This window comes from Erythrolamprus reginae, chromosome Z (assembly GCF_031021105.1).
Source record: "Erythrolamprus reginae isolate rEryReg1 chromosome Z, rEryReg1.hap1, whole genome shotgun sequence".
Taxonomy (NCBI): Eukaryota; Metazoa; Chordata; class Lepidosauria; order Squamata; family Dipsadidae; genus Erythrolamprus; species Erythrolamprus reginae.
The window spans coordinates 114,211,384-114,239,375 of NC_091963.1; the positions used below are offsets into that span (position 1 = coordinate 114,211,384).

Below are 27,992 nucleotides of genomic sequence, written 5' to 3' on the forward strand. Positions count from 1 at the left end.
CGCCAACCTGGCTACCTCCTCGAGTAGCACAGGCAGGGCTTTTGACACGCAGCTGGGAGGCAGGTACGTGAGAAATAAGCCCACCTGAACTCCTAAGTCCAACTTCATCAAGAGGGACTCGCAACCCGCAAATCCAGTTTCCCAGACTGACTTTTGTTTCAGATGATTAGGAAGGCTGAAAATAATGATCACATGACTCTGGGAGGCTGCAACCATCATATATATTTGCACATGACCAGAGGGATGCTGCAACGGCATAAGTGAAAGGACTGTGTTGTAAATCACATTTTTCAGTAACACTGTAACTTTATTTTTTCCAAAGTTTTTTTATTTTTCTCCACAATCAACATACAAAGTCATATACCTTCAATACATCTTAATATACATATATCATTATTTAAATACAACAAACTAGATCACATTCCAGGTTTGCTTTATATTATTTCATCTGTATCTACCTTTCTTCTCTCCACTTCCCTCCTTCTATTTCAGGCAGCTATTCCGCTCTACTCCCTACTTTCTTATTCCTTCTCCTTCCTTCTCCTACTTTCTACTCTTTCTCCGCTCTCTCCCCTCTCTCCTTCCTTCCCACTTCCCATCTAAATCCTTCCCCAAATGGATAATTCTGTTATCATTACATAACAGATTAAAATGTTTCCCTGGCTTTTACCCATCATAATCATCCCTCTTTTTTCAAAATCTCCAGTCAGTATATTTAAATCTTAGCTTTTGGTATATGTATTTTAACTCGTGCTATCTCCTTATCCTAGTTTTGTCTCCTGGGACTGCCACCAACCAATTCATTTTTATTCCAAATTCATTGCTAAAGCTAAATTACACAGCTAATTATTATTTCTTGTACTTCTTAATTTTGGGCCTCATTGCTTCCTCTCCTTTGATACCTTAACTTTATTTTTTCTCCAACCATTTCTTTACACCAAATAAAAAACCAAAATGTAACATTCACTTATCTTGTGGTCTCACATTAACAATGCTGTTCTTTTGTATCTAAGTGTACATCAGTAACACCTATATCATCATAATTCTTACACTGTGATTTACTCACATTTATAAATTGTAGGTTATTCAAATCTTTTATCAGGAAAACTTTATATGTAAACACATTAACTGTGTAATTTATGCTTACTTCCAATAACTGTTTTTGTAAATTTCCTTAGTAAAAGTACGTCTATCTACAATAAAAGATTAACAATGTTTTATATCATAATATACTGTAATCTAATATAAATGAAAAAGAAAATAGAAACTACATATGATCATCTTATTATTAAATTCGCTAATTTGATTGAATTAAATCAAATTCATAAATCATTGATATCATAACCAATTTATACAACAATAATAGCTTAAAATTATATTTTCCTCCACTGATTAAATTTGGAACTTCATCTAAAATAACCAATCTTTCAACTCATTAATCAGTATTCATATACCATAATAATGTTATAACATGTATAAAAGAAGAAAAACAAAAAGAAAAAAGACCCATTCCTTTCTTCGCTAAATCATCCATTTTCATGTTTTCATATCGTCAATATCAAGCATTTGTTGTTACAAAGTCCAGCTGTTAGCAGATGTCTGCTTCCACAGCTTTTTTATATACCTTTACACCCCCAATCTCTTTCTTTTCCACAATAAAGTATCTTAAAAGTTCAGTCTGATTCAAACAAATTTCAGTAGAATAATAAATTGCTCCTTGCACAGACAATATCAAAAACGTTTCTGTTAAAGGTCAACAGCTGTAAAAACATGCATGAAAGTTTGCTGCTGTTTATTTATTTATTATTTATTATTTGGACTTTTATTTTGCAATTATTCCTCCAATCTGTAAATGGTACCCTCGCAGTAATTTTAATATGCATTTTTACTCAGATCTATCAAGCAAAGTATTTTTATTAAAAAGAAAAACTTCCTTGCAAAACTATTAAACAACCATTTCAATTTTAACAAAGTTCCAAGTCCTCAGAGTTTGGGCATAATCATCTCTCCCCCCCCCCCCCAATTTCGCTATGATCCTTTGTAGGCTAGATAGCTGCTTTTACACAATTCATGTTCTTTTGTTTCTCTTTAGTTTCTTTTTAAACCATCCATTTAGTTTCTATCAACCAAAAAAACCCCTTCATCAGCTTCTATTTTCTACCTTCTTCTCACCCATCAGCACCCACTTGCATTTTCCTTCCCAGGTGACGTTTTCCGATCTTCAAACAAGTCAACAAGCCCACTTGTGGCTGCTGCGGCTTGGATGACTTATTTGAAGCCGTTTTCCAGCGCTGCTGGTTGAAGGCTCTGTGCTGGTTTTCTGGGGGGGGGGGGGGGGGGAGTGCCACCCCTTCCAGATCACTGACAGAGTCCCACTTCTTCCCCACCCCTCCCGGGTGTTCTGGTCTGATTCCAATGGAACCAGACCCCCCCCAGGCAACATGGATATCGGGATCCCCAGCAGAGTGCAGGGAACTCCATGTCGCACAGCGTATGGCCACACCCTCAGCACTGGAACTTTGAATGGTCACTAAACAAATGGTTGTAAGTTGAGGACTACCAATACATTGATGGGAAGAAAATAGTTATGTTCTTTGCCTGCTATGAATTGAACTGAACAGTATTCTTACAGCCTTGTGCAATTGCCTTTTTTAGTTTTCGAGGGGCTGGTTTACGTATCATTTTTCTGGGGAGGGAGTCACATATGCTGTATTCTTAATAAATTAAAATCAATTTTAAAGTTTAATGTATTAGCTTTTAAACAAATTACAGTTCTTGCTTGATCTTTAGAGCTTCCTTTGGGATTAATTATTAAAATGCAAATATAAAAAAACTAATAGAATAGTCCTTTTTATTAGTCACTGACAAGAAACAAATGAACAGAAATTCATAACTGTAATGTTGAAATTGTATTTGCCTCTGAAGAGCTACACAATGTCATATTTAATCTCAACACTCACTGCAATTTTATGAAATGCTTGACAAGATAAATCAAAACTCTAATGCTGAGAATAGATGTTGGCAATGTAACTGTCCTGGAGCAGGCCCGGTGCAAAAATTGGTTGTAAACTCTTTTATGCGTTTTGGGGCAAACATTAGCGAAATAATTTTCTTAAAACCATTCTATTCATTATGATTATAATGAATCATAATCTGAAAATTGCTAGTTTATGGGATGTTCCTGATGATAAAAATATAGGATCAGATCCTATGGCTTCAATATCTATCATAGTAGCAACACAAATCATCGTGCAAAATTATAATGCAGAGACCAGTACTTTGCAACTCTAACAGAAGGAAAAATATTGTTGAATTGCAAAGCTGTGGTGGTACAGTAATTTGAATGCATTATTGCAGGCTACAGTATCTCTGCATTCCCACTGCAAAGAATTCAATCCTGACTGGTTTAAGGTTGATTTAGACTTCCATCCTTCCAAGGTCAGTAAAATGAGGACCCAGATTGTTGGGGATAATATGCTGACTCTGTAAATTGTATAGAGGGGATTGTAAAGCACTATGAAGCAGTATATAAGTCCAATGCTATTGCTACTATACAATCAAATGAACAAACATAAACTGTTTTAAAGATTTAGCTTGAAAACTTTGACATCTTATGTGTAAAATGTGCCAATATAAAAAGGGTCCCAAAATTATAATTCTATTTCAAAATCCAAGATCTAATAAAGACAGGGGTGGGTTCCTCCAGGTTCGAACTGGATTGCCCGAATTGGTAGAGTCGCTGGTGACATCACGATGGTGTCATGGATCCGGTTTGGTTGCTGCTGGTCTGTGGGAGCCGCCATCTTTTTGGGGGAATTTTTTCCGAATTTTTTACTGTTTGAAAGTTTTTTCCTTTGTTGCTGCTTGAAAAAGGGCCCCCTTGTCTGGTTTATACTTACCTTTATTCCTTCGCCTGAAGCACAGCTGATCAGGTCCTCAGTTGTATTTCGGGTTGATTATAGTTACTGAGCATGTGCAGAAACAGAATTGCACAAGGGGATGCGTGTGAAACATCGTGATGTGAACTGGTAGCGAAGGTAAGTGGAACCCACCCCTGAATAAAGGGTACTTTATATATTGACTGAATAATTTTTGCACTTGGGCTGTGCAATGTTTTCAACTTAATTTCACAAAGTTGTTCAGTTCCTAGGAAAATAGGCAGCTGCTTTAAAAACTTCAAGAATGACACACTCATGTTCCACACATTTGAAATGGATTCTGATGGTTACACATTTATAATGTGTTTTGAAAATATTTTTGAAATAAAACTGAAAAGAGAAGAAAAGTATTCAACAGCATTGCATAAAGATAAAAGAGTAGACCTCTATTAGTTTATATACCCATTAATGATTGGGATTACAGGGACGACATTTCAATAAACCAAATTAATTCTAAAAAGAAGCCTTAAGTCTTGCAATAGGACAGATGCAAATTCATCCACACAAGAATGAAGAAACTTCAATGGTGCTTGATTCATTTTTCTAGTTCCCTTTACTCATTCTATGTAGAACACAGCTCTGACATGAATAAAGTTAACTTTTAGAATAGAAAGCACAGAAATACACCCCTCTCAAGTAGTACGATTCATAAATAGCAGCCAAATACTGTAAATTTATTGGGGGAAAACGCTTTTTGCAAATTGGATTACAATTGATTTATCAGGTGTGACTTTTTCCTTTAAATTTGGAACAGTGAATTTTAAAGGCCACATTGTTGGCCTGTGGCATTCTATACAGAACTGCAATTTTACAAGATGACATGGAATGTATAAAACCAATCAACATATTAGATGATAATGAACTGTTAAATATTATTCATTTTTATAGATAACTTTACTGCCTAAAAAAGGAGAAGGAACATATAAGTGTTATCACAACATTTTAAAAATACTTTTTTCTTCAGAAAAAGGAGTTAAGAAGTTTTCAGTCAAATATGAATAGATACCGAAAAGTCAGCTATTTTACTCTTAATGCAAAGTTAATAAAAGGCGGAAACACAATCAGCAGCCTAAGGGAATGCAATAAGAAGGGCTTTCTGTTTCATCCAAGATAATATCCCTTTCTAAATTAGACTTAAAGCCTAATTTTCAAAAGCAGAATAATATCCTAGGAATCAGCATGGTGGTCTTTGAGCATGAAAATTAAACTTAGAAAAAATTTAGATTCCAACCATAAAGGAATCTCTATGCCTTCTCCTCAAGGAAGTAAGTGGATCCTTAAATGGTGCTGTACTTTATCCAAAGTTAATTACCATGGTTTTATTCATCACAACTTAGAGCCACTGAAGACTGAGAAAAGCACAATTACCAACTTGCTTAACATTCAACATTTCTTTCTATTTATCTGTAGAACATGGTCAAACCTAAGACATTATCCTCTGTAATCAGTACTATCTGTCCTTCACACAACTTTAGTGTATGTAGATACACTATCACTCCATGATATTCATTTTTTTTTCAGCCAATGTGACAATGGCTTTCATACTAGTTTCCCTAATTCAGGTTTAATTTTTCAGATTCAACTGAATTGCATCTAGTTTGCAGTTGCCTTGCTTATCACCTAACAAACTTAAGAAAAAACAAGCAGCATCAAATCGGTCCCAATTTAACTCATACCTTATACACATCTCTATAATGAACTAGTTCTAAGGTATGCTAAGGTATACCATGATAAGGTAGTATATTATGTTTGAAACCGTATTTGGTTGAGACTGTCCCTCATGTGCAATTTTCATTCTAAGAGAAATCCTTTCTGAAATGTTTCATGCTTCAGTATAACAGAAATGAAATTTTGGGGCATACAGTAGTTCAATGTCCTTTTCTAATCACCCTCAAGTGACATTGAAAGAAGATATGTCTCACAGTAAAAATTTCCCTCCCCTTACAAATAAGTTATATAAAGTTCTGAAATTATCTCCACTTCTGAGGCAGCTTTACAAGAGACTTCTTGGGCTTCTTCCTATACACTTCAAAGCACCTTTTTAGAGCAGTACAGATGTAAGAATAATTTTTACTATAGAAGCTATTTGCATCTTTTTTCTTAAAAGAATCACATTTGAATGATTATAAAAATTATCTATTGTAACAACATAGGTCCAGCTACACTGAAAAAAATTACATCGCTTATTTGAAATACATTTCATTTTAGAAACAGGCTACTAAATAGGTCTATACAAAAACTCTAAAATAATTTTTATAATAAAATAAAGAGTGTGTTAGGAGAACTATTCAAATGAGATTAAATTCTGTTTACTATTGTTGTTTTTCCTATGATTCATATTCTGCAATCACGTGGCTGGTTCACCCCATAACCAGCACACCCGCATCCACACAAACTCTCTCTCGCACACATACAGAGCAGAAAAGAAATTAACAATACACAGTGATCATTAATGCTCTGGGATTTAGTCTCACAGTCTTTCTGATTAGTACAAAGGAAACCAGACTCATCCCCAATTTGAGGAGAAAATCCAGAATATAAAAGCAAGCATACCTCATTAGCTGATATGAAATTATTAAAAAATCCACAATTCTCAGTCCTATTAAAATTTATAAAAGTCAACAGTAAAACGTGCAAGCCAAATCAGGCATCTGTTCTTTTGGCTCCCCTAAATTGGATGATCACCAAGAGTAATGCAAATTTACTTGGGGCCAAAATGGTACCTTTTCTTAGGGATGAGCACAATTCCAAATTTTTAAAATCAAGACAATAGCAGGCAGAAGACAAGCAGTTAGTGGTGCTGCACTGAACTGTTTTTTTCTGCTAGGTGTCGCAGAAAACTGTCCTCACCTTGGCCCCTATGATTTAAAGGCTCACTCTTAAATAGAGCTGGAGGTGGAGGCAAATGAGGGACTGGAGGGACAGGGACTGGAAGATGATGTTGATGATGTGAATGAAGATGCAGATGAGAAAATGGATGGCCAATTGGATGAGGAGGAAGTGTGCTCGCTGGATTCATATTGATTGCTGAAGTAGGGGCAAGCGGATTCGGTGTGTTCACAACAGAAGGTACAGTGGTAGCAGATGACGTTGTGGCAAGTGAGATCTGGGCAGAGGGAGGCACATTAGCAGGACTGGTAACACGGAAGCACTTTTCCTTGTGTGCCTTAAGCATATTAGAGAAACGGAATCGCTGGCCACACACATCACACGGATATGGCTTTTCCCCTGTGTGAGTTCTGCGATGTCTCTTCATATTTGGGCGACTGGTGAAACTTTTGCCACAGATTTCACAAATAAAAGGCTTCTCTCCTGTTAAAAGTTATAAAATGGCACCTTTAATCAAATTCAATTTTCATTAAAAAATTTTTTAAAGCAATTCCTAAATCAAAGACTCATCTATATTGTTGATTTACAATTTCTAAAATCATCCATGGTTGGTTATTTTGGCTGGGGTTCATAATTCATCTCAGATATGTCAAGTTAGAACTCCCAATGCATTGACTTGATTTATACACAAGAATTCTCACTCCTTTCCAACCTCTGGTTCTACAGGCTATACTATTCACTTCCTCATCTTTAACATGTATAGAGATATCTATAGAATTTCTTCCAATCCATCCTTTTTTAAAATACAGTGGTATCTCGTCTTACGAAAGCCTCTTCTAACAAGTTTTTCGAGATATGAACCCGGTGTTTAAGATTTTTTTGCCTTTTCTTCCGAACTATTTTCACCTTACGAACCCAAGCCACTGCTGCTGGGATGCCCCGCCTCCGGACTTCCGTTGCCAGCCGAAGCGCCCGTTCTTGCATTGCTGGGATTTCACTGAGGCTCCCCTCACTGGGATTCCCTTCATTTTTGCCGGTGCTACTTTGAATCCCAGTGAGGGGAGCCTCAGGGAAATCCCAGCAGCGCAAGAACGGGCACTTTGGCTGGCAATGGAAGTCCGGAGAGAGGGATTCCTAGCAGCGCAAGGCAAAAGGGGTGAGTTTTGGGATTGCACGCTTTATTTGCTTTTACATTGATTCCTATGGGAAACATTTTTTCATCTTACAAACTTTTTTACTTACGAACCTCGTCACAGGATGAATTAAGTTTGTAAGACGAGGTACCACTGTATACTTTTAAACCATTTTCCCAATTTCCAATCTCATTTGAAATATCAGCATCAATAACCCTCCCATTATTATTTATTTTATGACTATCCAAATATTCAACCACATTTTTTATATCTTGCTTTGGATTCTTAGAATATAACCCTTTAATCACAATTATTCTTTTGCTTACAACCTTCTATAATCCGATTTTTGTTCTCTATATTTAATGTAATCTTGCTCATAATTTATCAGATTTCACCAGATCTGCAGGAATTTGACACAGTGCATGCTTTTATGCTCTGTCACTTCTAGCCCCAATGTTTCATTTTCTTAATCTCCCACTCCTTTTTTTAAAACTTCATTTTCATTTGGTTCTTTTACATCACTCTCACATATTTCTATCAACACCTCTTCTTAAATCTCCCTAGTGCCTTTCTATTGCTTTCTGCATCCCTTTTATATTTTCTGTTCTGTCTTCTGGCCTGAGACTTTCTCATGCATTGTGTCAAGAGCTTTCTACTTCCAAAGAGACTGTGCAATTTTATTCCCTTAAATTCATTCTCCTTTTGCTTTCTACTGTTGAAATTAAGATGATACAAGAATCTTCTTGTTTAGTTATACTGAAAATAACAATCAAAATGTAGCCTTACCAGTGTGCGTTTTCATGTGTTCATCGAAGTACTGTTTCATATTAAAATCTTTACCACACCATTGACACATAAACTGTTTGTGTCCAATATGGATGCTCATGTGAGAACGAAGTTGGTACTTGTACTGGAACCTTTCATCACAATTCTGCAACACATAATGAGTAACCAGTCTCCTACTTGCAGGCAAGAAAGTTATGATACAGTAGCAGTATATCAAACAGAACAGAGCTAAGTTTATATAAATATATTTGACATTTTATTTTACATTAAAAATTTCAACACTAATATTGCATCATACGAATACTTCTAACAATTATAATATTAAAAATGCAATGGAATCCTATTCAGGATGAGTTGGTTTTGGTAAGAGAATAGTTTCAAAGTGAAACAAATATTTTAGGCAAATTCTAGACAATTATGACTTGTTCAGTCATTTTTTCAGAGATACCTCTTTATTACATTCCTCAATGCCTTCAACAATGGAAGAGCTTCCAATATAACTTGAGAAGTTCCTAAATGGGGAGATATTTGGAGATGTATGTGACTTGAAAGTTGCCCATGATGAACTATAGTCACTGCTAAACATCAAGAACTGACTACATAATTTTAATATCAGAATATTTTATAAAATTTGCCAAAAATCAATTCCATGGGAATCAGGAAAACATGGGTACTGATTTTGGACAGATTTCATAAGGTAGTCCAATTGGGATATTGAGTCCAAGATGTTTCACTATTATGCACTGTTTTGCCAAATTAAAGGTTAGTGACACAAGAGCTTTGATAGTATACAGATTTTATTGCATTACTGTGTTAGAAGCAAATGAATAGGTATGCATGGAAAGAAAAGATAAAAGGCAAAATAGAAAGTGGCTTGAGTAAAGTTTGTTTTGTCTCACTTCTTTGACTGACTGGATAACCAAGATTTAAGCTGTTAGAATTATTTTGATTTGGAAGTTTTAACACAAATGTGCATAGAACTGTGAAAGCGGAGAAACGGCGGCCGAGCATTGCTGATGGACCAGTGCCACCAGAGAAACTGGTGTGGCTGTGACGGTCCGGCAACAGGAAGACCTCGCAAGTCTCAGTATTGATGACAGGGCTGAGATGGAGGAGCGAGGTGGTGGGAGTGAGGTGATTCTTTGAAAAGTTCACTGAGAAGCTGTGCACTTGGAAGTTCCGAACTGTGAACAAGAGGTCCTTGTGTGCATAATGGGGTGATGAATATTGTATGATAAGATCATCGAAATAGCATTGTAGATGCAATGGACGCGCCTACAGATGCACCGCCACTACATCGAGAAGCTTGGTGATGACAGCCAAAGGGAAGAGCTCGATATTGGAAATGAATCCCCCTCCCCAAAGCAAAACCTTAGGAATTTCGTGTATGACGGATGTTTTGGCACATGGAGGTAGGACTCCTTGAGGTCGATAGATGTGAGCCAATCTTGTTGCCTAATACATCCCAAGATGGACCTGAGGGGCTGCAGCTTTAAGTGCTTGTACACTACATACACATTGAACTGCATCAGATTCAGCATGGCTCTCAACCCCGACCCTGAACTCTTGGGAACTAGGAAAAGTATAGAATAGACTCCTAGTCCCTCCTGTCGGGGGGGACGGGACCTTCTCTATGGCCAAACTTTTGAGTAGGTGGTGGATCTCAGCATCCATCTGTGCCCTTTTGTGGCATTGGATGGAGTGAGACACCTGATGAAGTGGCTCGAGGGCCATGATGGTGAGGCAGAATTTGACGGTGTGGAGAGCCAAAGAGTCCATGGTTGTGATTTCCCATTGGGCAACAAAATGTTGCAGTGGGATTGGACTGAAGTAGGAGTGGACTGAAGTGGGAAGTGAGGACTGCCCCCAATGGTATTGAACTTTGTGTTGGGTCGATGAAAAGCCTTATTTTCGGATCCCCAGAGGGGCATCTGGTTTGGGAAACCTGCCTGCCCCTGTCCCTGGTGGCAGATCTGTCCTGGGGTTTGTCAGCCCCTTGAAAATATGATCTTTAGAACTGGGGATTTCCAAAGGAAGAATCTGGACAAAAAGGCTGCTTTCGATAATAAGGGGCAGCATGATGGTCAGCTTACTTATTTACTCTGGGCAGAACCTTTCATTTGTCTCTATCCTCTACTAAGATAGAGTCAAGGGACTTGCCAAATAATTATTTGTTTTAAAGGGAGCTGCCGCTTGGCACAATTTAGGTCTGTTATCTGTTATCCTGCCAATTGCTCACCATTTAGGTCTGTTATCTGTTATCCTGCCAATTGCTCACCATTTAGGTCTGTTATCCTGCCAATTGCTCACCTAAGGGTGACGGTGAGAGGTGACACTCGCTGGTAGAGCTGCCATGCAAATTTTGCAGAGTTAAGAATCTCATCCGTGGAGAACTCTGCCGGAGGCAACAATTTATTTAAATCCTGTTTCAGATGGGATATCAGCGTTCCAAATAGCATCCGAAATTACACGGGAATCCTCCAGCCTCAATCTAGATTGCATCTCCCTTAGCTGCATAATTAAAGTTCTAATGAAGAATTATGCAGCTGTAGCTTCCTGAAAGGACCAAATGGCCACTTGGTGGGCCTTACACAACACAGACTTGGCCTTATGGTCATCAGGCTAAGGCCTTCCGACACATTAGAGGGGAACACAGTTGAGGATACCAGGTTGGCAACAAAAATTGCAACAGCTCTTCCACTTCTTGTCCAAAGCTGTAGAATTTGCGTTTGGACAAAGATAGACCAGAGGCGGCAGAAGGATGATCCAATGCATGCTTGATAGTGTCAATGAATATTTTGGAAGATGGAATGGTCTCTGTTTTTTGTTTAGATTCCGAGAACAAGCTGGCAGCTGGGTCAATACCCACTGAAGGGTCAGATGATCTTGAAGACAGGCCAAGGTTGGCTGTAAATTTGGCCTTGTGGAGAAGCGTTTTAAAAAGTGCCGGTTTAAACAGGCCTATGAATACCGGTTGGTCAGGAATCACATGTTTGTCATTGGAGAATTCCTTGTCCACAATACTGCTCTCACCTTGAAGGGAAACCTCGCTGATGCTGGAAGAATGGTGAGAATAAACCTCCTCCATATGGGACCAGATCTCCTGCAATGGGGCAGGGTTGACTGTGCAGGGTGATTGCTGCTGAAGCGCGACTGCAATGCCCTGTGAGCAGGTATTTGCAATCATATCTTGGATATCTGCTGAAAGGTGTTGCCAGGTATCTTCCCCAAACAGAGGCCTGCTGTGATAGGTGTAAACATAGTAGTGGAAGGCATCTCCAGGGTTAAGGGGCCCAGGGCAAGGCTTACAGAGGCAGTTGGTAAGGAGGAGTACCCCTGTTCCATGATCTAGGATACAATTGGAGACAAGTTCCGTTCAGATGCAGTACCTGTATTTACAGGTTGAGAGAACCATGGCCATCAGAGGAGTCCCCTGGACTGGAGGAGGCAGCAATTGGGAAGGTGGAGAAGCCTGTGAAATCAGCTGAGGTACCTGCTCAGGTGCCAGTGAAAGGGACACTGCTTACTGTTGGGCCTTAGCAAATTGTTTTTCCAAGGCATGAAGTCGTCTTCTGCATCCTTTGGCTGCTGCTGCCCGCTTCTTAGTGCCCTTTGAGGCCTTTTCAGCCCTATCCTTGGAGGAAGTCTGGCTTTTAAAGGTGGCCTTTCTGGGACCACTGGAAGTGGATGCCTCCTGCCTTTTGTCTTTCTTTCCAGCCAAGGGTGAGGCAAAGAGAAGGGCCAGGTGGAGGAAATCTGACTTAGAACACTAAGTCTCCAAGGGCTGCCAGGAGTATTGCCCTGAGTGACTCCAATAAAAATGACCGGGTGGGAAGGTAATTAATCCAACCACTCATATCCAGGACAAACACTCACCCAAGCCACCTATAGAGATAGCGGGGAAGAAGGAAAGGCAATCCAAACAGCTGTGTGGCAAAGAACGCCAGCAAAATGGGGATTGGTAGGCTTGTGGTTTGGTTGTGCCTTTCCAAAATGATCACCAGCATACAGGGAGACAAAAACATGGCTAATGGCGAAACAAAATGGCCACTGCCACTCCCCAGCTTTGAAGAAATCTGCCTGGCAACAGGTAGACACTGAGGCCACTGCCAATCACACAGGCAAAAGGCAACCCTCCCAGTCAAAATTTGAGCCTGCACCCTGCCAAGAAGAAACGAAGACCAACCTGTGTTTCAATGGCACTCAGGACGATAAGCCAGATGCTGTGAATAAACCTTACTGCCTGCATTTACTTCGCTCAAAGAGTAGAGCCCCGGGGGGCAGTGACTCCAGCTGCCCAGCAGTTTGGTGATGGCAGTTCTCGTCAGTGTACCGATGAACCTGCACACCAATAGCAGCAAGAAATTACCTCTTTTCCAATAATGTACTGTTCAAATAAAGGAAAGTCCAAGTAGGACAAAAATCTCAGTCATTGCTCAAGTTGTTATTGAAAAACTTTAAGCATGTCCCTTCTTTGCCAACTGAGTTTGAAAACTGACTCGTCATAGCCAGTGCAGCAGAGAGGAAGTGCTTCAACCTAAAAATAACACAGTCACTTGGCAACTGATCAAAATTCATCCCATACTTGGACTCTCCTTAGCAGTGCACAGGAGAAGAGTAGTACTTTATTTTGATTTAATCCAAATTCCAACCAATTCAAGTTTGTAGTAGTCATTTTGAATATTCTTAGAAATAAATGTAGTATTTTTCAGCTGTTTTGTTGAGGAGGGAGTGGGGTAGGTAGTTAATTAAAAAAATCACTACCAACTAGTTTGGACATTAGAAAAGATTGCTCGTGTTCCTTTATTGAAGTTTAAATATTTGTTATTATTTGAAAGCATTGTGATTGTGCAAGTTCTAAATGTTGATATTTACAGCCAGTCAACCATGCCTGGTGGTCAATCCACACTGACAAGTATCATATACCAAGTCAAATTATTCCACTCTTTATCGTTGCTAGGATTTTTTTTTAGTTGAACTGGGGAGAAAAAAGCCCCCTCCTTGGCAGTATCTGACTGATTAATATGAAATCTCCTCAAAAAGATAAGCAAATGAAAATTGTGCTTTTAAAAGTTTTTAAAAAGTGTATTTATGACAGATTAGATAGATAGATGGATGAATAAATGGATAGGACAGGACAGGATAGACAGACAGAATTGTCTGAAGGATGTGAAAGTAATGGAAAAGGAAGGAGTTATTAGTAAAACATTTATTAGACATAAATAATCAAAAGACAATGTCAATTCATATGAGAAAAATGACTAAGTATCTCAGTTTTACATCCCATGTCTCACACTTGGCAGGACTATAATTTTGACTATAACAAAATTATAACAAAATTTTGTCTATTTTGTCTACACCTTTTGAATTGAACTGTTCTATTCACAGCTTGAAATGTTTTTTTAAAAAATTATGCACACCAGTATTGACTATTCCATTCTCTAATTCTATAGTTAAGCCTTTATATTTGAAACTGTTTATTCAACCTATCTACTGCACTCTGTGCAATGTTGATAGTTAATATTTATTGTACAATAGCTTCTCATGGATTCACAAATATAACAGCAATGACAACTATAGTCAATCAACTATAATGTCTTTCTTATTTAAACAATTTATATAACTGCCCATCATACAGCAATGATTCTAAGAAGCACAGAGAATATTAAACGCAAACCAGCAATGTAATATACAAAATCAACTTTCCAAGTACTAATCCAAAGTAATAATATAACATATACCTGGGGTCTACATATGATACAATTTTCAATCAGCATAAATAAAACCAAATCAATGCATCAACAGGGCTGCTTTAACCTTCTGCCCCAAATCTTTAATGCCTTGTGAAAGGCCAACTGAGTTGAAGCTTTCTGGATCTTGTGGGGAAAGGTGCTTCAGGGGCAAAGGGTGGCAAAAGAGAAGATACGATTTCCTAATAAATCAGAACCCTAATGGTTCTAGTTTAATATTTTGAGCCTTTGAAGACAGGCCACCTCAAGATACAGACTTTAGAAGGGCGTTTTAGCTCTATTTTACTGCCTAATAAAAGGACCTGGAAAAATAGTGTGTCCCTCTTTTACACCAAGAAAATCCAGGTATGACAATCCTGAATTTCTTACTCAATGCCTCTTCTATTTTGAGACTTAGTTTACAATTGCTGAGTATTAAGACCATCTTTATATTCCTCTACACCAAGGATATCAAATTTGCGGCCTGTGGCCCAGATGCATCACACACTTGCCAGGCCCATGTTTTAGCAAAGGGAGGAAAGGCACAATATAATCACGTGATGCTGCAGTGATGACATGAGTTTCACATTGCTGCTCAGCACAACTTTCCCTGTCAAGCCCAGTATCCCCTCTAAGAGCAAAGAAAATATGGGCAAATAGAGATTCATACCCGCCCCATGCTCAGGAGGCCCTCAAGGTTGCTAGACAAGTTATAAAGTATTGGAGAGTCCCCCCACCATTCTTGTTCCATGGTGGCCTGTACTGGATGGAGTCTATCATAGTGGTGAGTATAGAATTCTTCATTCTTAAATTCACTGCACATTGATTCTGATAAGAGCTCACAGGATCGGGTCTGTACAGGGATCTCAAATAAAATGGTATACAAGATAGGGCATGGAGTTCTACTATTCTTTCCCATAAACTTTCAGATTCCTGGTAGCCCTTCCAGTGAATCAGATATTTCAAATGTATCCTCCTGCATCCAGAATACATTTATTTAGTACTCATTTTCTGTTTGCCAGCACACAATAAAAGCACATTTAAAATATGTTAATAAAACCCACTGAAACAAAACCTTCCAAAAATTCCAAAAAAATAAATAAAATAAAGGTGTCAGGCCTTCTAATGTTGGTGTGGCGAGCTGATGGTTCCCACCCCCAACTTCTGTATCGGCTCGACAAAAGGGGGTGGTGGTGAATGACTGATTTTTCAGAAGCAATCTTGGCCCAGTGACAAATAAGAATGGATAAATACATAGTCTTACTGTATGATGCCTTACTGTATGATGGATTAGGTTGAATGGATTAGGTTGAATGTGTATGATTGTATAGTTAGGGATTTTACTGTTATTAATGTTTTTTAAATTGATTAAATTTTCTACTATTGGATTTGTAATGTATTGTATCACTGTTAAGTTGTGAGCTGCCACGAGTCTTCGGAGAGGGGCGGCATACAAATCTAATAAACTAAACTAAAACTAACTAACTAGTCCTTGCCATTTGCTCTTAGCTTTGATATTAAAGATCAGAATAGCCAAACATAATTTAAGTACTCCCTCCATGTCCAGCAGTTCTATTTTTACAGTAGACTTGTAATATCTTTTCCTAAAGAGAACATGTTTGCTTCACTATTGAGAAACAGTCGTCTATAATAATTTCTTTACAGAAATGTAAAGAATCCGTGTAAAAGTCTCTCTGGAGGCGAGCCATTTGACCACAACACATGCATCCTGTTGCTCTTGAACTCTAATCCAATCAATCTGTAGCCTGCCTTTCTATATCCAATCTTCCAGGATGGTCTAGTCTCTAAGGAAAACCAAGGTTGCTTGGCCTCAGAACTACAGAAGGCACAGCTGAGCATAGAAAATCATTTTTTTGTGATAACACATGTGCTGTGCTGTTCTATAAACAGGGAATAAAGATGATATAAAAACTGAAATAGGAAAAAATTGTGACCACCTGATCCAATGAAATGAGAAATTTGACATTTTGAAGGTGCTCCAATAGAAAACTATTTTATTGCAAACAATACTTCATTGAAATGTTAATTTTTCTCACCTGTGAGAAGCAATATGAATTAGAGTGGAAATGATAGGAAATTCAAATCTAAATAATAAATAAATTCCCTCCTCCTCAATGAAGGAGGAGAAAGGAGCAGAACGAGAAGCGGCTATTGCCACATGAATGTATGTGCTTACGCTCCAAGAGAGGAAAGTTCTGGATAAGCAGTGGCTAATAACGATAACACTCAAACCCTAAACTACTGCTATACCAATTTAATTTAGGTCTTTTCTTTAGGAATTGTGGCAAAAGTCTTTTGCCTTCTACAAAGCTAAGGATGAATTTTCTACAAAAAAAAAATTCAAAGTCCAGAAAACATTTGGAATGTCTTTCATATTTCTAGGTGGCTGCCATGATAATATGAAGTGTACTGGGTCTCTTTTTATTTGTTCTGTAGAGAACTGGCAACTCAAGTAATCCAGCTGGGGGAAATAAAACACACATTTTTACAACTTTAAAAAAGCTACATTTGCAAAGTCTTTTAAATCTTTTAAATGTTAAATCCACGCAAAGATGTATTTTCTTAAAATAAATATGTCACTAAACATACTAAGGCATACTTACCCGAGACATTAGACATTTCACTCATGTATGTGGAGATGGTCACACTGAAATTAACTAATTTGAACAACATTCCTATGTATTTAGATTTGCCATACCTGGTATCTCAGCAAATTTTCGTGTCAATCTTTTATTCTGCTTAAATTATATGCATCTCTCAAATCCAATTTTGTGAAAATGGGTCTTTTGAAGGAAGTCTAGTAGGTCTGAAATAAGAGGTAGTGTACACTACCCAGGAGATCACACCCAGGAGGTTTTGGACATATGGAATGAACATCCCTGGAGATTTTTTCTTCTTCTCTGACATAAAAGGTATGTCTTTCTGTTGGCTGCCTGGGCCCTTTTTAATAGCTAAAAGGCTCTCCTGGTGGATTCCTGAGAGGGGAGCCTATCTTTTCCCAAAGATAAGGCTTTTGGACAGGTGGGGCACTTGCTTATAACATGGGCTGCAATTCCACAGGTGACACATTGACAGAGGTACCTATTTTTGTGATGCTAAATCTAGACTTTGTATTCTAGGGTTACACAGTAGAAGCATAAACTTCAGTATCTCATTCTCTATTGAGGACATGCATCTCTTTATTACTTCTATTTGAATTATTTGACACTGGTATCTGAGAAGGTCATTGGGGTGGAGCAGGAGTGAAAAATCTTGCATTTTCTCCATGCCTCAAGTCTTCCAATCACCTTCTATTAACATTCAGTATTGGAACAGTACTTTCAAATTCTCTGCAGATCTCTCAATTTGTTATTGCTACCTTACTTGAATAATCAAATGCAACTTTAACTGTGTACGATGTTCTGGTAACTATGCAGTAATACGAACATTGCTTTCGATGAAGAACACAGCTTATTTGGCTGTTCCATCTTTCAAAAGATTCAGAACAAACATTGGAACAATTTGTAGGAAATGCTGTTGGTTGACATTTCATAAACAACTCAAATTAAGTCATAAAAGTAAAAAATCTAATCTTGGTCTCCTTCAAACTTCTCCAGAAATTTCTTTGAGAGCAAAGAAATACTGGCTGGGATGCAGATTGCTGAACTGCCCAAACAAATCCTGTCTGAACTACTGCATTAACTGTATGAAGATATTTTGCAGGTTTATTTTTATTTCCACTTTCTGTTATTGTTCTATCATGCTTGAGCAAAATTGATGTACTGTAGTTTCATTTTAAAAAAAATAATGACTTCATAATTAGAAAGCAGTGAGGCTTTCAAAACTGATGTCAGTCCTGCTATGTAGGCCAGGTCAGGAAATAAAACTCCAAAAGGACTGTTTTATTGTTATGAAGTATAATAACACAATCTTGAAAACCTAAAATAGATTGTCTCCCTCCCTCGGCTTATATCAAGAGAATCAAAGTATCACAAATCTTGAGTTTCTTCCTACTTTATCTTCTTTTTCACAGATAAGCTGGTGTTTATCTAATGGTTATTGAATATCTTTTTCAAACTCATCTCTATATGAGTAAAGATCCCCCTCACATATATGTGGTAGCCATTCCCGAATCTAGGGAGCGGTGCTAATCTCTGCTTCAAAACTGAAGAGCCAGCACTGTTGGAAAACATCTCCGTGGTCATGTGGCTGGCATGACTAAATGTCAAAGACTCAAGGAACGCTGTTACTTTCCCATCAAAGGTGGTTCCTATTTTTCTATTTGCACTTTTTACATGCAGAAAATGGGACAAATAACGGGAGCTCAACCTGTTACACAGCACTAGGGATTTGATTGGATGAACTGCCAACTTTTCGATTGACAAGCTCAGTGCCTTAGCCAGAGCCATGACGTCCTTGTCTACAGGCAAGCAAAAATAATCAGAAGCAAGTCATTCCACAACTGGGGGCCAGTGCAACTTATCATAAACACACAAAACTGCCTGTGCCTTCTAAATAAGTTGCAGCTCATATGTAGATTGCATTAGAATTAATTCAATCAAGAAGTGAAAAAAGCATTTCCTGGATACCTTTCTGCAAATATTTCCCTGATTCAATCAAGAGGGACTAGGACCATGTAAACAGGCTGCTGGCCTGAAATAAGGGCAAATAATATCACATTCTACCACCCTTATCATTACAAGATAATTTTCAAAAAAAAAAAAAAGGCTCTTACCCATTTTTGATCAGATTTACAGGTAGTTCTCAACTTACAGCCATTTATTTGGTGACCGTCTGAGGTTACAACCGCACTGAAAAAAGTGACTTATAACTGTTCTTCACACTTACGACTGTTGCAACATTCCCATTGTCACATGATCAAAATTCAGACCCTTGGCAATTGGACGTATTTATGGCAACTGTCATGTCCTGGGCAGGGTATGTGTGTGTGTCATGTGATTCATCTTCTGTGATCTTCTGTGATCTTCTGACAAGCAAAGTCAATGGGGAAGCCAGACTCATTTAAAAACCATGCTATTAACTTAACAACTGCAGTAATTCACTTAACAATTGTGGCAAATAGGCGTTGATTGCTTACCTGAATGCCTCTTCTCGTATGCTAAGCGGGTACAGCAGTCATGCGGGTTGCTCGCTGTCCAATCCACATAGGACCGAGCCCGTCTTGCTAGATCTGCCCCTTCCCCAGAATTCGTGAATCCGTAGACTTAGGCTCGAAAAGTGGTAGCTTGAATAGTGCTCTACTCTCATAGATAATAAAGGAAGGAATAAAGGCACAAGCATAGTCAGAAAGACATAGGGAGGGAAGTGACTGCTGTACCCGCTTAGCGTACAAGAAGAGGCATTCAGGTAAGAAATCAACGCCTATTCTCTCTGCTGGAGGAGTGGATCCAGCAATCACGTGGGACATACCCAACAGATGTGTCCCTAGGGAGGGATTAGTTGGCTATCATGAGAGATAATGGATTGGAGGGCTCTCCTGCCGAAGGCAGCATCCGCTGAAGCGTAAGAGTCAATTTTATAGTGCCTTATAAAAGAATTGGGAGAGGCCCATGTGGCCGCCTTGATAACTTCCTCCAAAGGTGCTTGAGTTGCCCAGGCTGCTGATGTGGCTGCACTTCTTGTAGAATGTGCCGTGATGCCTTGTGGGACATTGAGGGATGGTGACTCGTAAGCTTTGGAGATTGTCCCTCGAATCCAATGGCCTAATACAGTGCATGAGACTTTGGACCCCAGAGACCAGGGGTGGAAAGCTACGAATAGGGCTTCTGACCTATGAAAGGTCCTAGCACGTTGGAGATAAATTTGCAGAGCTCTAGTAAGGTCCAAAGTGTGCCATCTGACAGAGAGATGGTGGTTTTGGTTAAAGCCGAAAGAAGGCATTACAATGTCCTGGGATCTGTGAAACATGGAGCTGACCTTTGGTAGAAAGGTGGGGTCCAATCGAAGGACTACTTTGTCCGGATGAAATTGGCATAAATCCTGGCAAATAGAGAGCGCCGCCAGCTCAGAAATGCATCTGCCGGAGGTGATTGCCACCAGGAATGCTACCTTGTAGACAGGCGTCTGAAGGAGGCAGAATTTAGCGGTTCGTATGGAGTTTGGGTAAGAGAATGTAGAACTCCAGGTAAGTCCCAGGATGGATATCTGTGAACAGTGGGAGGCCTGAGGTTCGAGATGCCTCTTAACAGTTTTTGTATTTCAGGGAAACTACGAAGCGGTTGTCTTTGGGGTTCTGCCAGGACTGAGGATAAGGCTGCTAGGTGTCGCCAGATAGTGTTGGCTGAGAGACCTAGGTGGAAGCCTTTCATGAGAAAGGAAACGATTCTGTGAGTGGGACTACACAAGGGAGAGAGGCCTTCCTGGGAACACCACTGGTGAAATTTGGACCAGGTATGGTCGTAGATCCTGTTGGTAGATATTCTTCTAGACTTTAGGATCACTTCCACGGTGTCTGGATCATAACCTCGAAGGTCTAGGTCGCACTGGATAAGAGCCAAGGGGTGAGGTGGAACCATTCCGCATCTGGATGGTGAGAGACCCCCTGCTGCAACATATCTTCCAAAGTGGGGAGTCGCCAGGGGGCCTGGACAGATAGCCGCTGGAGGTCCGCGAACCAAGGTCATCGAGGCCAGTGAGGGGCTATCAGTATTACCTGGGCCTGCTTGAGGAGGATCTTGTGGATCACGTCTGGGAGGATTGGAATTGGTGGGAAGGCGTATAGGAGGCCTGGAGGACAAGGGGTTCTGAATGCGTTGGTTGCTTCTGCTCCCGGGGATGGGAATCTGGAACAGAACCGAGGGAGCTGAGCGTTGGTCGCGAACAGGTCTAGCGATGGGTGACCGAATCTGAGGCAGATCTGCTGGAATAAGTCTGGATTGAGACTCCACTCCCCTGGATCCAGCATCGATCAGGAGAGCCAGTCCGCCTGCACATTGAGGATTCCCGATATGTGGTTGGCCGACAGAGAGTGCAAGTGTCTCTCTGCCCAAAAGCCCAGCTTCAGAGCTTCCTGCATCAGGGCCTTGGACTGATTGCCTCCTTGTCTGCAGATGTGGCTCTTCGTAGCCATATTATCTGTTAGGATTAGGACATGTCGGTTGAGAATTTGTGGTTTGAACGTCTTGAGGGCTAACGACACTGCTCTCAGTTCCAGCCAATTGACCACATGCCTTGGGCTATCAGGCCCGGAGCATGGGCTCCCCAGACCAGGATACTGGCATCCGTGGTGGTGGTAAACTGGTTTGGAATCCTGAAAAGGGATCCTTTGCCCAAAGCAGAGGAAGTCCACCACGAGAGGGATCTCAGGACGATGGAAGGGATCAGAATGGAGCGTGCTGAGTTGCTGGTTCCTGATCTCTGGAATGGCAATAAAAGCCACTGAAGTTCCCTAGCATGGAGGCGTGCCCAGGGAATGATACCAATACAGGACACCATCTTTTCTAGTAGGGAAGATAGCGTGGAAATGGAGACCTTTCTTTGGGATCTGACTTGAATGATAAGCTCTTTGATACTAATCTTCCTTTCAGGAGAAAAGAAACCTGAGATAGGTTGGAATCTATGACTGCCCCGAGGTGCTGAAGGGAGGTGGAAGGATGAAACTGATTTTTTAAAAAGTTAATGGAGAAACCATGCTCCTGTAGGAGAGACATGGATAACTGAAGATCTGTACGGGTGCCCTCTTTGGAGGGACCATGAACTAAAATGTCATCCAAATAGCACAAAATATGAATGAGGGTAGCCCGGATATGACCTGCCAGGGCGCCCAGGAGCTTAGTAAAGACTCAAGGGGCTGAGGACAGACCGAAGGGCATGGCCCTGTACTGAGAGTGTTTGCCCTGAAAGGGAAAGCGGAGAAATTGTCTGTGGCCTTTTAAAATGGGAATGTGGAGATAGGCCTCCGTAAGGTCTAAGGAGGACATGAAGTCCCCAGAGTGAATAGATGCCAGGATAGAGGAATGCATCTTAAACTTTCTGTATTTGATATACTGGTTTAATCTTTTAAGATCCAGAATGGATCTCCATCCTCCAGAGGTCTTAGGGACCATAAAGATGATGGAATAGAAACCAAGTCCTCTTTGCGAGGAAGGAACTGGCTGAATAGCCCTAATGGAGAGGAGATGATGGATCGCTTCCTCCATTCGGAGATGGGAGGAAGGGGATCTAGGAGAAGGGCACTAAATGAAATGTTTGGGGGGAATGGAGATAAACTCTGTAGGCTGAGAAGGAAGTCGGGGATCTTAATGCGGGTTTGACTACGAGGATGGGGCTGCGCATTGATGGCCTTGAATTTGGCATCAATGGCTTGATATAAGGTAGAAAACATAGATTGCAGTTCAGGAGGAAGGTTAGTAATAGAAGCAGAAAACTTAGAGGGAACCCTGTTGGCCCTGGAAGATTCAGGTTCTGAATGGCCCTAATTCAAATGGTCTGGTATCTCTAAACCTAAGACCCATAAGTTAGGTTTGGGTCATCCAGAGACAAGACAGGTACACCTGAGGAAGGCAGCTCAAAGGAGTCTGGGGGTTCAGGTGAACTAACATGCACTTGGGCCTGCACTCTTAAGTGTTTAGCTGATTGTTCATGAATTTTTTGGAGTGCTTTATCTCTTCTCTTTTCAGCTCTGGTGGGCCTAGCCACTGGAGGAGCTGTGAAAGAGGAGGACGAGACCTGGGGGATGGTTTGAATCTCATCACCAGTAGGCCTGGGGTCCTGATTGTTTCTGGAAGAAGTGCCTCTCTTGGGAATAGCAGAAGCCATGGCCTGAACAATTTACAGGGACAAGGTCTGGAGCCAAAAATTTGGAAGAAGCAATAGGCTGAGCCTAGGCCCAGGAGCATCTGCCCTCAAAGACAAGCCTGGATCAATCCAGACTTCGTGCCAGTGAGACCAGAAGGGCTAGGCCTCAATGATTAAGCAACCAAAGCACACTGGTTGAGAGGCCTAGCACGGGAGTAAAAGCCTGAGACTCTCACAGCCTAGTCTGGGCCACACAGCAGACTTTATGGTGCCAGATGGCCTGTGCGTGGGCGGGCCGTTGGTGCCTGTGTTACTGGACACTGAGGGCCTTCGCATCAAGAAAACTCAATAGTTTAAAACTAAGTCTGGGGGACAGAACAAGTGCCCTTGTAAAGCGTCCTACTCCGCAGGAGGTGAAAAATAAATATAGCCAAGTAATAAAAAACCTCCCAGCCAGGTAGATTTAGCAGAAGAAATATGGCCAACTGAAACGATAAGGCACGGCAATTACGCAATTAACTGGAAGCCTTATCGCTGCTTCTCCGCTCGGAGACGAGCCCAAGAGGGCTGGCTGGAAGCTGAATTGGTTCAAGGTCGAGGAAAGGACTAATTATCTTTTTTTTGCTGAATTTTGGTAGAAGAAGGGAAGGTGTTTGTTTCGAGAGGAGCTGAGCCACCACACATCCTGCCGGTAGGAGGACCGAGCGAATTCTGGGGAAGGGGCGGATCCAGCAGTCTTTTTAAAGACAGCTCGGTTTTATGCGGATTGGACAGCGAGCAACCCACGTGACTGCTGGACCCGCTCCTATAGTATGGAGAAAAGGTTGTAAAATGGGGCAAAACTCAATAACAACTGTTTTGCTTAACAATGGAAATGTTAAGGTCAATTGAAATTGAATACTTTATTTGGCTAACTGTGATTAGATACACAAGGAATTTGTTTCCAGTACGGAAATTCTCAGTGTACATGCAAAGCAACAGAATCATCATCATCATCAAAGGAGGGACTTAGACGGCTAATAAGAAGGATAAAGAATAATGCTACATCGATATTACATGGATAAATATACATAGACATTACACAGCACTGTGAGAATGGTGTTCAGCAGTGTGATGGCAAGAGGGAAAACTAGTTCTTTTGGCATGCAATTCCCTGTAGGCTGTCTGGAGTGGAAGAATTCAAAGAGTTTATATACAGGATATGAGGGTCTAGGGTCCTTCTTCTGACCCATATAATATACAGGTCTTCCATGGAAGGCAGGCTGGTTGCAGTTATTCTTTCTATAATTTTAGCTAGTCATTGGAATCTATACCAAATGAAATAGTTATAGAACCACATAAAAGAGACAATAATTCCTCTGTAAAACGGTATCAAGAGCTCCTGTGACAGTCTGAACTTTCTGACTTGGTGCAGGAAGAACATTCTTCACTGTGTCTTTATAATGATGATTCTCATGTTAAGTGTCCATTTCAAGCCCTGGGGGATCATAAAATTCCCAAATCTGAAGGACTCTACTGCTGATACAGTGCTATTCAATATGGTGAGGTGGTAAAACAGAAGGCCTCCTCCAAAAATTAATTCTCATCTCTACACTTTTAAGTGTATTCAGCTCCAGATTATTATGGCTCACTACAGGGACAGCTCTTCAACCTCCTGTCTATAAGCAGACTCATCACTGTCTCCAATGAGACCAATGACTGTTGAATAGTCCACATACAGTATTTCAGAACAAAGGGTTCCCCTGAGATGCAGTCATTGGTATAGAGAGAAAAGAACAATGGAGAGAGCTTATTAGCCTGAGGGGAGCTTATGGTCATTGTTTGGGTACTGGATGAAATTTTTCCTAGCCTCAGTTGCTTCCTGATACAAAAACAATTGTGGTCATAAATCAAGGATTACCTGCATTCTTTGCTTTTTTCCATCAATGTTCTGTCATTTCATTACACCTGAATTCCTCTGAAAATTAGAGAATTCTCTATGGTATAGAAAGCCTGCTTAGGTGTGATCTGATTTAAGGACACAATTGTTCTTATATTGCAAATGGTGACTAATGACCCTAAGCCCCTTCTGAAACCCAGCTAGCTTAGGGCAGACTGATCAAATTATCCCTACCTCTCTGTGGTGGATTACAGCCCCCAAAATATCAAAGACAAAGTGGAAATTATCTATCCATGGCAAGATCAATATAAGGCTCAATATGTGACACTTTTTGGTCTGTGTTTTGGCATAGAGGTATTTGGTAGCCACTTCAATAGCCCCCGAGCCTGCATCTGAAATCAGCACATTAAAGTCCACATAGGTTCCTGGAATTATATTGCCAACCCAGCTATGAATTCCAATAGGAGCATAAATACAATTCCCTCTAATCCCTACTGTCCAACTTGCAGGAAGCAGAAATTCGTAACTGGGTACAACAGAACAGTGCACCTGAAAGCCATCAGACTTTTCAGATGACAATGACTACACCACTACTTTAACCCTGGGATACCCTTGGTAGCCAGCTAGGTTTTCGTAATTGAAAAACCATCTAGCCTTTTCATCCACAATTAAGCTTTCAAGGAGGAGAGTTTTATTATAAACTAGTGTTATCCATTAAGTAGCAACAGTTAAAAACCAGGGCATTTGAATTTTCATTACCAGATCTTGCGGTACAGCATAAGAATCTATCAAGATTGGTACCAAATACCAAGGCTCTTGTCCTTGGAAGTAGCTATAAGGAGCATGGACATGATGTTGGAGAAATCATCCAGAAGCCAGTAAAAGGAGAGTACATGCAGAAGTAAATGATGAATCCAGAGAGCCTAGATGTCCACCCTCAAAATGGTGAGCCTCCGGTGAACTATCTCGGAGTTGCCATTTGAGGGGGAAGGCATATAGGAATAATGAAAAACAGTAGATTCACAGCGTAGGAGGTTGACAATGAAGAAGCAGCTGGACAAGCAGCTGGAGACCAAGCTGGCAGCAGAAGAACTAAGCCCAACAAAAAGATTCCAGGCCTCTCAGGCCTCTAGATTAGTACAACAGCCATGTGGGTGGGGTAGGCACATGCAGGGGCTATGGTTAAATAAATAAACAGTTATTGCTGCCTTTGTTTTGGATGCTATGTGCTGATGTTTCCCCGTCTGCCAGAATTAAAAGCGATTAATCAAACCTTTTATTTCTGTTTCTTGGTTTTGAGAATCGGAACAGTGATGCTAGGAATATTACAAAGTAATATTTCTCTCCTGATTCACAGAGGGTAAGATGGAAAGAAGTAAAAACATTGGCAGACAAATAAAGGAGAATATTGGTAGCTGAGGGCTGAAATGAGGAGTCCTTGGTGCTCTCTGAGCTTGCTTGTTGTTTATATTCCAGTGGCTTGCCCTGTCAGTGCTCGTGGGGGTGGCCTTAGAAATTCTTTGGTTGAACCCAAACAAAGAATTTGTAAAAAAGCCACTAGAATATAAACTGACAAAAAATTGCACTTTTACTAGCACTGATGATGTTACCTAGTTTAGGTAATGAAAGGTCTGAAAGAAAACAAGCAAGTTCAGAGAGCACTAAGGTCCGTTCAAACCTTTAGGATTCTGTTACTATAACACAAGGTTCGACAAACCCAGGCGCCTGGTCGCCAGTGGCGCCTAGAAAATGTTGTCTGGCGCCTAGAAAATGTTGCCTGCTGTACTGTATGTCAGCGTTTCCCAACCGGTGTGCCGCCTGGGCAGGGCGCTGCGGTGCCTCTGACCTCTCCGCTCCTGCCCGATGCCGCGGTTTCTGGCGCTCTCCTGCTGGGTCCCAAAGAAGGCAGGCAGGAAGGAGAGCTCCATTCTTCGCGCCTTTTTCCCGCCTTCCTTCTTTGGGGCCCAGCAGGAGAGTGCCAGAAACCGCGGCATCGAGCAGGAACCGGGAGGTCGGAGGCACCGGCACGGCAGCGCCCGCCCAGCTGAAGGTTCCCTGTCGTCATCGGCAAGTGTCCTTTGGGGCCCGGCGGGAGGGCACTGGCGGTGGGAGCGGGGGGGGGGGGGGGGCGCGGCTGCAGCGGCACAGGCAGTCGCGGGGAGATGGCGGGGGGAGCGGGGGGCGGCTAAAGCGGCCCCGGGCACCGTTCCCTGTACGCTTTTCCAGGGGCGCGCAGGGAGCCGCGGCCACCCGCCCGCCTACCGGATTTCCCTCCGCGCGGCTGGGGAGGTGGATTCGCCGCCCCCGCCAGCCCGATCTCCCTCCAGTGGCTGGTGACGTAGTTCTACCGCCCTCGCCAGCCTGATCTCCCTCCGTGGGGGGGTGGGGGGCGACGAACCGACGACCGGGGGCTGTCCGTCCGTGTTGGGTGGTGCAGGGCAGGCACAGGCAGCCCCAGGGGAGAACAAGGGAGGGAGAGAAAGGAAAGAGAGAGTAAGGGAGGGAGAGAAAATTGAATGAAGGAGGGAGAGAAAGAAAGAGTAAGAAGCAGAAAGGATAGAGAAAAAGGAAGAGAAAGGGAGGGGGAGAAAGGAAAGAGGGAGGAAGGGGGGGAGAGAAAATTGAATGCAGGAGGGAGAGAAAGAAAGAGTAAGAAGTAGAAAGGATAGAGATAAAGGAAGAGAAAGAGGGGGAGAAAGGAAAGAGGGAGGGAGGCGGGAGAGAAAATTGAATGAAGGAGGGAGAGAAAGAAAGAAAGAATAAGAAGTAGAAAGGATAGAGAAAAAGGAAGAGAAAGGGAGGGAGAGAAAGGAAAGAGGGAGGAAGGGGGGGAGAGAAAATTGAATGAAGGAGGGAGAGAAAGAAAGAGTAAGAAGTAGAAAGGATAGAGAAAAAGGAAGAGAAAGGGAGGGAGAGAAAGGAAAGAGAGAGAAAGGGAGAG

At 41.1% G+C, this 27,992-nt stretch overlaps 1 protein-coding gene across 2 annotated transcripts in view; it reads right to left on the bottom strand.

Annotated features, from left to right (window-relative positions):
- Positions 1-4,591: 4,591 nt before the first annotated feature.
- Positions 4,592-27,992, bottom strand: part of ZNF652 (zinc finger protein 652) — a 56,416-nt gene continuing 33,015 nt past the window's right edge. For both annotated transcript variants that reach the window (XM_070767490.1, XM_070767489.1), the window contains exons 5-6: positions 8,687-8,831; positions 4,592-7,250 (exon numbers count right to left, since the gene is read on the bottom strand). In XM_070767490.1, the coding sequence (XP_070623591.1) occupies positions 6,730-7,250; positions 8,687-8,831 (666 nt within the window). In that variant the 3' untranslated portion in view covers positions 4,592-6,729. The remainder of the gene's footprint in view (positions 7,251-8,686; positions 8,832-27,992) is intronic.